We start from the raw sequence: 14,254 nt of genomic DNA, 5'->3' as shown, positions 1-14,254 counted from the left end.
TTTACGGCACGACGTCACATACATCAACAACATATGAAGCAACCTCTATGGAAGACACTAGCACGCATTTCAGACGTGAATCATGGCAGAGTCAACAAAGAAAACGAAGAAAGAGCGGTCGGAAGAGTCAAGGAAAAGAAAACGACGGCTCTGCCATTGACTTTAGACCAGGTTTCAGTTGGTCAATGGCGCAGTCTATTTCAGTTGCCTCAAAATAGCAATGCGCCAACGATGCACCTGAACACACCTCGTTTTCAGACCAGCATGCCCATGGGCGCATAAATGGGCGCAAATGCATTTGCTATTTAAACAACGTGGCGCAGGACGTGAAAATGATATCTACGTCGGGCTGAAACTAGCAAAAAAACACTTGTGTCACGTCTGGCGCTGCATTGCGCCGGGTGTATGATAGGACCCTAAGATGTATACATTCACATTTAAAAAGGAGAAAATGTAATCTCTTTTCACTGGATGCTTACACCACATGACATTTTTTAATTATTAAATGTCAAATTGTTTAATAGTTTAGAAGGTTTTTTTTTAAATCATGTCAAATGAATGAAAGGGGTAGATTTCTATGAAAATGTTGGTACATGTCTTGTACATGTTAACTTGCTTTTGAATCCCTTTTTTAACCCAAACCCAAGGAATGGCATACCCAAACTAAAATAGATAGTTCATGAAGCCTACAAGCATACTACTCTAAAATGCTAACTGATGTTAACTCTCATTCATCCAGACTATTCAGTGTCTACAGTTTTATGCTGCAAACTGCCCCATTTATGATGTCCAAAAAAATTAGGAAGTAAAAGTAAAAAAAAAAGTGAATAGGAAGGTGTCAGTAATGTATATATATGCATATATATATATATATTTTACTGACACCTTCCTATTCACACTGTTTTACTTCCTAATTTTTTTGGACGTCATAAATGGGGTCATAAATATATATATATATATATATAGAGATAGATATAGAGATATAGAGAGATAGATAGATAGATAGATAGATAGATAGATAGATAGATAGATAGATAGATAGATAGATAGATAGATAGATAGATAGATAGATAGATAGATAGATAGATAGATAGATAGATAGATAGATAGATAGATAGATAGATAGATATAGACGTGTGTATATATATATATATATATATATATATATATATATATATATATATATATATATATATAGATATAGATATATATATGTATGTATATACAGTACTGTGCAAAAGTCTTAGGCATGTTAATATGCTACCTGAAAAACTATGCGCAAGTGTACCTGGACAAAAGCCGTTTTAAACGCAAAGGGTCGTTACACCATATATTGATTTGAATTAGTTAATAGAAGTTAAATCATAAATAAATTCAATTTGTGATTTTATTTTTGAAAGCATTCTCACTTTACAGCATTTTAACACAAGTGCCAGTACTTTTCACAGTACTGTAGCTTTGCAGGAAGGTTTCTTCAAGCATCTTGGAGACGTTCCCGCAGTTCTTCTGGATTTAGTCTGTCTCAGTTTTTTCATGTAATCACAGACGGACTCGATGATGGTGAGATCAGATCATACCGGCTGTTGCTGTTGCAAATTTTGCTGTTTTCATGAATACAAAAGTTGGGTGACCCTCCCCCTAGACTAAAAAAAGTTGGATGACCCTCCCCTCAACAAAGAATAAAAAGACATGACCTCCCCTATTTTCCTCCGGTGGTCTTTTTTTTTTTTTTTTTTTGTGTTGTGTTTTAATTTTTATAGATTTATGATTTAATACAAATTTATTTTCAAAAACCATGGCAATTTTTATTTTATTTTTTCAAACAAAATACTGCACACACAACAAAGGTTTAGTGTTAAAATTAAAACATTGAAGACAAATTGTGTGACTTTGTTTTAATTATCATTACTTTGAGAGGCACACACTACTGTGCAACAGTAATATATTTGTCACATTTTCTTTTATTTTGTTTTGGTTGTTGTGAAGATTTTTTTTGTGTGTTTTGTGATGACGTTTGTGTTTTAAACAGTTGATGGAACCCATTGACTTCCATGGTATGTTTGGTTACGACATTCTTCAAATTATCTTCTTTTGTGCGCACTGCTCAGCAGAAAAAAAAAGAAATTCATACAGGTTTGGAACAACTTGAGGGTGAGTAAATGATGACAGAATTTAAATTTTTGGGTGAAATATCCCTTTAACCTTGCTTTCTAGAATACCCCCCAGGACGCAGTAGTGAGAATTTTTGTTTTTATTACACTTCACCAAACCCACACTACAAAAGAATCAAAGAATAGTGGAAAACCCAGTAAACCTTGAGATTATCACTTGTGACATTAGAGCAAAATATACGGATATAAGAACATATGTATAAAGTTAAATAAAATAAAAAACATCTTTTAAATATTTTATAATTTCAATAAACATTTCAATTTAATTTCATGAACATTTTTATTAAACATGGACCTTTGTTTTCATATTTCTGTTATTGCTGGCAAATGTAAATGTATGCAACTAATTTAGACAAGTGCAAACTGGGCCAGTACAGATATACCTGCTCGGCCAGAGTTGCCAGGATGTCGTGCATCTTCGGAAGTGGAGCCGCACACAAAGCTACAAAAAATGCTGTGCACACCACCACGCGAAATGGGAGCGCCCACACCACCATGACATAATTTATGCCATGCGCACCTTTCGTACGGACGTGGCGAGTATAAACCAGGGCTGTGTCCAAAATCACCCCCTATACCCTCATTCACTACATAAGTCCACTATAGTCCACTTGAGGGATTGAATGAAAACAAGAGAGTGAATTCAGACACTGAAAATAAACAAAAGAGAGTAATTTAAGACAAGATTTTCTTCAAATAAGCACACTTTTTAGTAAAGGGCTATCTGTTTAGTAAAGAGCTTGGTTAGTAAATTGCTCCAGCTCTTTTAAGCAGGATGAATTCTGACCAGCTGTATCATTCATCAGCAGGAAAAATGATTGTTCTGAAAGTTATTCCAACGATATTGTTCCTCTGTTTCGATATCGTCAAGGTGTGGGCTTTACTATTCTTTTAAATTTAGAATGATTTGAAAAACTGTTCCTTTATTGTTATAGTTATCCTTGGTGTGAAAATGCCTTAACGATGTATAGTTTGCCAAGATTAAAAAGACTTATTACTTTTTACGTGTGCAGTAAATATAAAAAATAAAATAAAAAAAACTGAAATTGGTCACCGGTGCTCCACTGTAGATTTCTAAGAGATTTTTTTTATTTTCTTTATCATAGACACTCATACTTGTCACAGACCCACTTGACAGGGAGCAGTCAGCACAAATTAATAAGAAACAAAAGAAAGACAACAGAAGGAAAGTAAAACATGAGCAACTAAAGCGGGAAGCCTATCAGCAGCATATCACAGGAACTGATGGAGATAATGAGAAGCAAACAGATGCCGAGCATCAAACGCTCAGGCCAGGGAGAGCACAGGCCAGCCCTCATTAAAAACTAGCCAGTGCTGACAGGGGCACTGAGAGAGACAGAGAACGCAGGAGGAAAGGGGACAGAGTCCGAGCACCACTACAGTCTAATTTAATTGGACTGGTTAGAGTTTAAGGTCCACACAGACCTGCCTCTGCTCTTCCCCACGGAGAGTAATGAACACAAATCTGTATGTAAAGCAGGTAATCACACAGGTGCTTGAGTGACACTCAACCCAAGAGGACACAGGCCCTATTAAACATACACAAATGCTGAATGAGGCCCTATGGAACATGCTAACAACAGCTTCTGCTCCGTCTGTAGTAGGTCATTATAGCCCAAGTCGCTGAGCACCGCGACAGCAGGCAGGACAGATTCGGGGCCACATGTAAAACAGCTCTGGTCACGTTGCACGGGGTACACTCCCACTGTTGAGTGGGGAAAATAAAAATTGGGCCCAACATGTTAACCCACCAAGTCATTATTTCACCCCCCTCCGAACATATCTATCAATATTTAACATTTGCGCATTGTGAGACAAGTTCATTTACATGAACCCGCTAAGAAAGTGGCAGAAAAAAAGAAGAAGAAGAGGGAAAAAAGAACGGGGTGCGAAGCGGGGGACCTTACCTTGACTCTGGAACTGCTGACGGCCTCTTGGTCCCGCAATCTTTCCAGCTCTGCCTGAGAGGCTGAATGCTGAGCATCTAATTGTTGCCTGGCTTCCTGCAGGGCCCACCTGCCCTCCACCTCGCATTCCTGTGCCTGCCTCCTCGCTTCCTGCCGGGGAAAAGAGAGTGAGAGACAGTCGCAGCGCTGGGATGAAAGGGCGGCAGAGCGGGCAGGGCCGGAGAGAGAGGTTTGGAGCTCACCTGCGTTGGCAGGGCAAGCCAAAGCCCACGCAGGTAGCCTGGCGCAGGGGCCATCTTTAGCTCTAATGACAGCTCTAATGAGAATAGCTCCACTACAGGCCCATTAGTCCTGCCAGCCTGCCTTTGATGCTGATCTCTCGCCCCTTTCTTTTTTTGTCCGTACTATCCTTCCCTCCCTTTGCTAAGAGAGACCCTGCAAAGACATCCTCCCTAGATCTTCACTTTATCAATTAATCATGCCAGTCCCATCAGAAGGTAATTAAGGAGAAGCCACATCACATACACACTTTCCTCTGCTCAGCCATCATTAAGTATTTATTGAGAAAGTTAGCTGCTTTTCCCTGCTCCGCTGTCACTACCACCCCCGCCCTGCCGCCGACCCGGGATTTTGAGGCCTTAGGCGATTGCCTCCAGGGGCTTGTCAGTAGCCCCCCCCCTTCTCTTCCCAGTGTGTCACAGGCACAAGGCAGCACTTTAAAAGTGGTGCCAGTGGAAATTTGTCCAAACCTTAAGTTGTCGACTCTTATTCCCCAGCCTGTGCTGCAGAGCTGCCAGTTCTTTCTTCATTAGACTGCACTCCTCTTCACTGCCACGCAACCGCTGGACTTGGTTGTTTATCTCCTGCTCTTGTGCCGTCACTTTCTGTTTAAAGAGCCACACGAGTGATCGTGAGAGACAGCCGTTAGTCACAAGCAATCTGGGTATGAGTGTTTACAGGACTGAGCGTTAGGTTTCATTAATAGTTTCTGTAATGGGGTCAGTTGTTGCGTGATGCGGGAAAGCATGTTACAGGCGTTTCGTTCTGTATTGCTCAATGTTTGCAAGCGGGACATGGGTTACTTTTCCAAGGAATTAGCTGTGCTGTGCTGTGCTGTGCTGTGACGTGTCAGCAGGACATGATAAAGCTAAAAGCATGCTTAAAGGGTTAGTTCACCCAAAAGGAAAATTCGGTCATAATTTACTCATCCTCATGTTGTTCCAAACCCGTAAGACTTTCATAATCTTCGGAACACAAATGAAGACATTTTTTATTAAATCTGAGCAATTTCTTTCCCCCCATTGACAGCTACACAACTAAAGCGTTGACGCTTCAACAAGTTCATAAAGAGATCGTAAAACTAATCCATATGAATTTAGTCCAATTTTTCTGAAGAGATACGATCGCTTTATATGATGAACAGACTGAATTTAGGCTTTTATTCACATATATTCATCAGCGCACTCATCAGATCAGGAGAAAACAGAAGCTCAAACATGCATGTTCGCTTGACGTGCGAGAACCAGTAAGATTCATTCTCGTGAATTACGCAGCACGTTTGAGCTTCTGCAAGAGATTTGTTGTCGTGCATCAAGCAGGTTTGGTTGAGCTTCTGTTTATGTTCGCTGATTGTTTATATGTAAATGAAAAACCTAAATTCAATCTGTTCAGCGTATGAAGCGATTGTGCCTCGTCTGAAAATGTAGCCTTAAGTGCTCAATTCACATGGATTAGTCTTACGATTCCTTTATGAATTTTTTTAAGCTTTAAAGTGGTAGTTGCATAGCTGTCATTATCCACAATGTGGATAAGATAAAACAGGTCAAGTATAGATGCACTTCACTGTGAGCAACATTTATGCTAGAGTAGGAACTTTACTACTAAATTAACTAAGTGTAAAGAGTTCAATTTCGGAAACATTATTTTTGGTTTTCGGCTAAATGGACATGTTAATTTCATTTTGGTTGTATCTGTAATAAAAACAATTCGGTGCAACACTAGTATCATAAAGCAGCCGTAGTGTGCATGTGTTGAACATGTCTCACAGACAGTCGAATATACACAGAAAGACTAGAACACTTGACTAAGTGTTCAACACAACAGCAGACTGTAAAATTAAGCATATTTAGGACTTAAGGACTTAAACTTTGAGGTTTCAAAAAGTTCATAAAGAGATCATAAACCACATCAAGCAAGAACGGTTGTGCTTCCCTATACAATATTTGTTGAGCTCTATGTATGAGTTAATCAAAGTTTATTTGTGAATAAAAGCATAGATTCAATTTGTTCATCATATGAAGTGAACATATTTACCCCTGATTAAACTGCTAGATTCATATGGATTCCTTTTACAATATCCTTATGATGAACTTTTCAAAACATCAAAGTTTTGCTGGAATGGACTTTCAGTGGAGGGACAGAAATCTCTCAGGTTTCATTAAAAATGTGTATTCTGAAGATGAACAAAAGTCTTAACATGAGGGTGAATAATTGATGACAGAATTTTCATTTTTGGGTGAACTAACCCTTTAATAAATGTTCTGTGTTCAGTGCAAATATTCAGAATTGGTCACAGATATCCCTGTACCATCTCCGATATTCTGTTAATGCACTCCAATTGCTAACACACACTTTAACCAGTTGTGTAGACTCAACGCTGATATCTCAAAAAATAGCCCTGAGGTGTGGGAGGCAATTAATTGCCATGTTGGGGGAAATCACTTGAATCTTTATAGATAGAGAATTATGTTCAGTCTGTGCACCATGCAAATGCAGGTTTTAATAGAGATTTATAGCACAAGTGAAGCTCAATTCAGAATGTTGATAATGAGGTAGGCAAGCACTGTTTGAACCCCACTACTTCTCGATTGGTAGGAAAAGAGGTTTAAAGAAGTTAAGAGGTCTAGGACAGAGAGATTAGCATTAGAAATCCCCAGTGCAGTTCAAAAATGAAAGCTAATTATGTTACAAAAATGGAAGAAGAGGGGTAATGGAAGGGGGCGGGGTGGGAGGAAAGCTGGTCAAAGTTAGTGTGGAAATGCAGAGATGAGATGAGGATTCAGCAGACCATCACAGGGCCAAGGAAGGAAAAAGCAATTAATCACATTTGAGTTCATTTGGCGCAAAATTTGGATGAGACGAATGCCAGTGGTTTTGAGTGGTACCCAGAATTCTGACTATTAATGAGTTTCTCAAACTGGGCAAAATGGCGCTATTCCACTAACAGGCCGCTGAAATTCAAACCTGACAGAAGAAAACTTGATTGTAAATTAGCTTTTAACCTCTTAATAATATTGCATTTGCAATGTTGGTTTTGGAACTGAAACAAATTTATGTGCAAAAATCCCTGTATAGCTGACCATAGATATTAATACATAGAAATGGTATGCGCTTGGTCTGGATATGTCAACAGATCTGACATCTTGTAACTGTCAACATTTCACGTTTATGGTTTATATAATGTATTTTGTGCAATTAATATACTGCAGGTCATATAACCCACTGTATATACAATCTATAATCTATTATCAGTAGTTCATTATATATTTATACCGATATAAATACTATTTACAACTGTATGGATGATGCATCAATATGTGCCCGACCATGAGTGCCATATTTCACATTTCTCAAATGATTAAATGTGATTTATACAACAGTTAGTTCTGGGTGTCTAATTTGATTGGTGGTGTTTCATATATAGTGCTGATATGAAGGTCATCAGAACTGGAATGTTTCACTATTTGCATTACTCTGATTGTATGTATTTTGTAGCTTTCCCAAAAACTAGAGTACGTTGAGCAATGTAAGTGGAGTTGTCAGTGTTTTCTATGCTTCAGGATCATTTAGAACAGGGCTTCTCTCCCTAGTGAGTGGAGTATGGGAATTTTCTTTGTTGCTCAGGTTCACTCACATACTCTGTTCCAGTCTGTTTGTTGCTTGGCAACATTCAAAGATTGATGCTATGGCAGAAACATAATTTAATATTAATGTCTTGTTTATAGAATTGTTGTATAAAAGTAACAACACAATTGTACTGTAGTACTAAATATCAGCTCACCATGTTGATATGCAGCACACTTGCTATTATACGGTTTAAAGTATAGTTTATGGTTTAGAGAATAAATAACAGCAAAATAAAACACAACAGCATAATAGGGCAAGTTAAGATGAAATTAACTAAATCTACTAAGTCTGTCATGTTACAAACGATCAGTGCTTCTCATCAGGTGCGGGGGATGGGGGGATGAGGGGTTAGGGGGTTGTGGCCGAACCCCTGCCCCTTTAATCGTGAAAGCAAAAGTGCCCTTTTCGGTTGTATCGCAGTGTCCCGCTGAACGTGATTTCCCCCGCCCCCCGGAACACGATTTCGCGCCTGACCCGCAGAGGTCTGTGAGCTTCCAAGGAGGTCCTTTGCTTCCCAAGGAATCTGTGCTGCCAGCTTGCCAGTTTCATAATAAACTGAAAATACGTTTACATTTCTCATAATAGACATCCCAGCAGTTTTCCAAAAGAAACGTGAAAAAGAAACGAATATACTGTACTGATATACTTAATACTTAATATGCAATAGTAATTTTTTATTTTTTATTTTTTTTACAGTGCAGTTATTACAACTTGTCTAATAGATAATAATAAATAATAGTAATAATAATTATATTTATTATGATTCTAAAAATTTTTTAAAACAGTGTGAATGTAATGTGGATATTATCACAACTAAAAAGAGGTTTGAGTCATTTTCAAGTCCAGGTACAAGTCAATGCAAATACATTTTTGATTCTCTTTAATTTGGTCACTGAAAAGGGAAGCTTTTAATTCCGCTTCCAAAGTGCACCATATCGATGCATGTAACTTGTAACATGTAACTGACATTTATGACAAACCAAATCCTGAGAAAATCGTTAGAAGGGACTGTTCCAGCCTGTTGCAAAGCACATCTGTCAATTTACTTCCAGGCAGATCTTGACCTTTCCAATATGGCAGATACGCAGACGTATCACTGTAATTAGCAATAGTTTCTAATGTGCAATCTAGGTATTCATATCTATGGTGCTTACAAACTAAACTAAGCATAATTCCTGCGATGAAAAAGATTTCATAATAATTAATAATGCTGTCATGCTGTCGGAGCCGATGTGTGGTGTTTAACAGGTTGGAGTTTGGTCTGCTATGGGTTGTAAAGCCATGGCTAATCTTATTTACACAAACGAGCAGTATGGGTGGACATGTTTGACGGACTCACTGCTGGTGAAGAGACAGAGCAGCTAATGAAGCCGACTGACAGATGTTTCATTAAGGGGCATGATTAAAGGTGAATTAACAACACGGCTTCATCATTAACTGTCATCCAAGCAGATCTATCAAGCAGTCAGAGATGCTCATTAAAAAAAGGAGAGACGAAGGTTTCTCGGACCACATGCATGTCTGTACACCTGTGGCTGCAGTTTAAGTTGATTTCAGAGCTGCGTAAAGCTCTCACAGTACCTGCTCCAGCTCTTGGATTCTGTAGTCTTTTGCTTGAAGGATCTCCAGAACTTTCCTGTCCTTGTTCTCAGCTTTCTGCTTCTCTCTAGTACAGCACAGATTGAACAAAAGAGCAAAATTAGAGGCGCAGGCTGCCACAGTAACGGAATACAGAAGAGGGTGAACTGATCCACTGGCCTCAGCGTATGCTGTAGCCATTCACATTTGAAAATCTATTTGGGATGATGCAACAGTGATGCTTGGTTAGGAGATAAAACACTGCAGGATAGACTGGATGCTGTGGGAGAAGAAACAGGCAAAACTGCCTTTCAACCACTCAGCGCGTTCTCTAAGCTTATACCGCAGAGGGTCAACAGGGAATGATGGGATATAACTCCAGTCTCCAGGTATCAGTAATTATCGGGATATCAAAACAGGAACACTACTCACTGGGGAACACAAACACTCCTTTCCTTTCAGCATCTAACCCTCTTTAGTGGGTGTTTGGGGGGAAAAGACAAAAGAATCACAATTGGGGCAAGTTTGTTTGAACAGCCGCCACTCACCTGGGATCCTTCTTTCCCTGGTTCACTTTTTCAATCTCTTCCACCCTTTCTCATTCCAGCTCTCCCTGAGGACATCTGACATGATACGGCTCTCCTCAGAGTACACCACTGCCTTGAAGCTTGGTGATGTTAACCATATCCCAAGCCAAGCGTTCGCTCACTACTAGACTGGCCAGAATTCCCAGAAGCCTGTGTGCTTCACAGAGTCAGCACAATTATCATGTCAATCTCCCGTGTGGCGCTATGCTGATATATGCACACGCCCTCAGGTACATGTTGCCAGTTCTTTGAGGAGCAGCTTGGTTTGTTGGCTGTGCCTGAGGAAGGTGCTCGTGAGGGATACGGGAGAACGTAGCCTGGCTGGTGCTCTTTTATTTATCATCGCTTTTAGATCAAGGAACATACTTTCTAAGCTTGAGCTTTTGGTCACTAAAAGTTCTCCCTATCTCTGACCTTTCATCAGGTGGCGGAAAGGTTTATTTAATATTTACCTAAATAAATACAGAGCCATGCCAGTGGCCTCTCCCATGTGGAAAATTTGGCTCTATCTACACCTCATCATAATAACTTTTTAAAAAAGCCATGATAATGGCAATCATTCAGCATTGCGAATTTGTTCTTTTTTTTTTTTTTTTTTGACACGTTCCCATGCCACTTTTGTAGCTCCCCACACCCTCTTTGAGGGTCATAAGTCGTGTTAAATCTAGTGTATATCCCTCAAAGAGGATTTTTTTAGCGTTTAGATGGGAAGAGAGGGAGGGAGTCTATGAGGAGGATAAGAGGGGGTTTAGATCATCATCTGCTCTCGGGTTCTCTCATAACTGCGTTCAACGGCGCAGCCACCCAACACACACCCCTGCAGAACCACTGCGATGTGTGCTCGCAAATCAGGGATTTCTTGTGGCAGAAACAGCATTTATTTCAAGTCAGAGCATAATGATTCAACAGAAGAAAGGAAATGGAAAAATCGGTCACTTTACAATGCGACTCACCTTTCCACTACAAGACTCACTGCCTGCGTGAAGTCTGGACTGGCCAATTGAAGCCGCTTCCAAAGCGACCACACAAACTCCTTGTCTGCCTATTAGAAGCAAATGCAACAATAATACAATTATTTTGTTGGTGATGCTCAAAAGTAGCTTTTAAATGAGCAATTTCCAGTTCTGAGTTTCTCTTTGTATATGAATTTCTTCCCAACATACAGTATATGATATATATTGACATATAGGTCAATGATATACATGCCATGTTGTTTAACCGACATACATATATATAAATGAGAACTAATAACTCATGACTCCACCAAAGGTCATGTTGTTTAACAAACATATTCCGTCAAAAAAAAAACTGGCCATCAACATTGTTCTAACAAATGAAACAGAGGAAAATTAAATCAGAGAAATCCTATTCATAGAGAAAAGATTGAAGAGTCATTCAGAAAAAAAAAACTAAATAGAATCTGAACTCATTAGCTGCCTAGAGAAGAAAGTGGTGGCAGGGAAACATGCAAGAAACACACTTACAATTCAAAGTGTCTTTGGGAAAAAAATGGCTTTCAAAGATTTTAAGCTACATTACATTTAATGAGAGACATCTAAAAACTACATTTTCTGACATTAATAAAAAAAAACTGAATTATACCAGATCAACTTAATATAAAATTATCTGTTAAATTATGTCCACATCATTATAAGATTAAAGTCATAAATCCCTACAGAATCTGCTGGTGTCCAATTAGTACATGAATTTTAAACCCTATTCAAAAGTGTCTAATTAATTATTTACTAAATGGTGCAGGCAGACCTTGGTAGACCATAGGCTAAACATACAAAGTAGCGTGTGCAAGAGAGAGAGAGAGAGCCTGCGCAAATGAATAGAAATAGAGATCTCAATATTCCTAGTCTTCATTGTGTTTAATGACAAATTAAGAAAAGTCCTCCATCAAATAGGTGGTCTCTTCACAAGTGCTTAATCTCACTACATCAGAAGATTGAGCAACTCCCACACATTACAGGGATTTTCTCATGGCATGGAAGGTGTTTGATATGTTGAAAGGCAGTCGTATTGATGAATTATTTATCTTATACAGCAGACCATGAATGCCCACTGGATGAGTGCACTCATTGAATGTTGCTATTTATACAAATATTAATAAAGTAAAACTGCCTCCCTGATAATTCTCAGGTCCACTAGAAACATTTTGCAGTTAATGGCAGTCGATGGATGGGCACTGTGCCTTTTACATAAATGATATGTGATTCTTTATAAATACATGCTTGTCATTAGAAGTGAAAAGGGAGAAAAATCAATTGTGAACCACAGGCAAGTGAAAAAAAGACAATCAATCGACATCCTCTGATGATGTAAACCTATTGTAGGTCAGAGTAAGTCTTATATTGTTTTATAGTAAGTAGAGGCTACCCACTGAGTAACTGACAGCTCTTCTCTATTAGTAGTTACCAAAATCAGTGGTAAGGATGTCTGGGAGTAAGCTCTGTGCTCAGAAATGCACATATAATAGTAATATGTGTCACTTAAAACTTGTAATTACTTAATGATTACAAGTTTGAGACACTATTGACAATGCAGGTATTTGTTTTTAGGCACCACCTGGTGGGGCTTTAACAATATGCAGGATAAGTCACACAAGTTTAATGTTTAATACACAGAGGGCATATCAGATAGAAGTCTGATCATCTTAGCACTGCAATTGCACAAAATAAAATAAAATACATAAATAAAAATAAATAAATAAAAACTTTTTCCAAGGAAGGGCTATACAAGTGTTATCTTAGACTATTTGATTATTAGATTACTGTTGCATTAGTTGAAGACATTGTGGAAAACAATAAGAGTCACAAAAGCCAGAGACAGATGAAAGATTACTTTGACAAATAAATGGTTTAATATACCTGGCATTGAGCGAGGTCCTCAGACAAACTTGTCACCTCTTCCTCAAGGAGCAAAACACGTTCATTGTCTTTTGAGTCCATCGAGTTCCTAACAGAAAAGGTTTCATTAATATCATTGCGTAGTTAAACAGGATAGATAGATAGATAGATAGATAGCTTACGAAAATTAACCATGGCTTTACTACAAAAACATGGTTACTAGTTAAACTATTTTAACCACAAATTAACCATGGTTTTGACACGCTAACCATAGTTTAACCATTTGTATTTGTATAAAACTGTAGTTATACAAATAATAATCAATCCGCCAAAAAAAAAACTATGGTTACTACACTTTTACTATAATAAAACCATATAGTTAATTTTAGATAGATAGATAGATAGATAGATAGATAGATAGATAGATAGATAGATAGATAGATAGATAGATAGATAGATAGATAGATAGATACCCTGTGTAGAGATAAGTCGCGGACGATAACAGCTAACGTAAATATTGTGCGAATGAGCAACACGATGAATAACACACATGAAGTTAATCTGAGTCTGTGAATTGATCAAACACTCTTCATCGATACTGTGTCAACCCACAATAAACAGACACTTAATACAGCAATTCACTAAAACATTTAAGTCATATGACCAACTACATAAACAATCCATTAAAAATGTTTAATAAGACAATATAAAACAGCTCGCTGAACCAAAACAACTGCTCGTTTCAATAAAGTGTGTTGTCTGACCTGCAGCGCGTCCTTGGATACTGCTGAACTTACAGTTTATGTAAAGTGAAGATCTGCGATATTATTAAAACACCATTCGGATCGCATCTGACATGATGTAGTCATTAGAAGGCTAAAACGGGAAAAGAGAAAACATACCTCATTAAAGAGAAAACACTAACAAACGCCTGGACTGTTTCAAATGATCGCGCCAGTTCCGTGTTTTTGACAGAGCCGTTTACCACACTTCACGACAGCCCGAAACACTTTACGGTTTTCCGGTCTCTATGGACATTCTTCATATGAATATAACACTACCATTTTTAATGCTATCAGTATTATACACGGAACATATTACTAAATGATTTAACTATTCTAATATTTGATGTTGTTAACATTCACAGGCAAGACCTATTGATGCATAAAAAGTATCAAATAACTATTAGGCTACAAAACCTTTGTTATAAGTAGGCCTATAAATATCTTACA

The 14,254-nt window shown here is 38.2% G+C and overlaps 1 protein-coding gene across 3 annotated transcripts in view; it reads right to left on the bottom strand.

Moving 5' to 3' along the window:
• The window catches only part of cntln (centlein, centrosomal protein), a 134,932-nt gene extending 120,883 nt beyond the window's left edge, over positions 1-14,049 (bottom strand). The window contains exons 1-6 of one of the 3 annotated variants that reach the window (XM_084401757.1): positions 13,925-14,049; positions 13,044-13,131; positions 11,124-11,212; positions 9,587-9,671; positions 4,849-4,983; positions 4,100-4,249 (exon numbers count right to left, since the gene is read on the bottom strand). In XM_084401757.1, coding sequence (XP_084257883.1) covers positions 4,100-4,249; positions 4,849-4,983; positions 9,587-9,671; positions 11,124-11,212; positions 13,044-13,131; positions 13,925-13,929 — 552 coding nt within the window. In that variant the 5' untranslated portion in view covers positions 13,930-14,049. Of the gene's footprint in view, positions 1-4,099; positions 4,250-4,848; positions 4,984-9,586; positions 9,672-11,123; positions 11,213-13,043; positions 13,132-13,786 lie in introns of all 3 variants that reach the window. The other 2 variants (XM_084401758.1, XM_084401759.1) reach the window with 2 other exon arrangements.
• Positions 14,050-14,254: the final 205 nt, after the last annotated feature.

This window comes from Rutilus rutilus (genome assembly GCF_951802725.1).
Source record: "Rutilus rutilus genome assembly, chromosome: 2".
NCBI lineage: Eukaryota > Metazoa > Chordata > Actinopteri > Cypriniformes > Leuciscidae > Rutilus > Rutilus rutilus.
The sequence above is the reverse complement of the archived record's forward strand: the minus strand, read 5'-3'. Positions and strand labels throughout refer to the sequence as shown.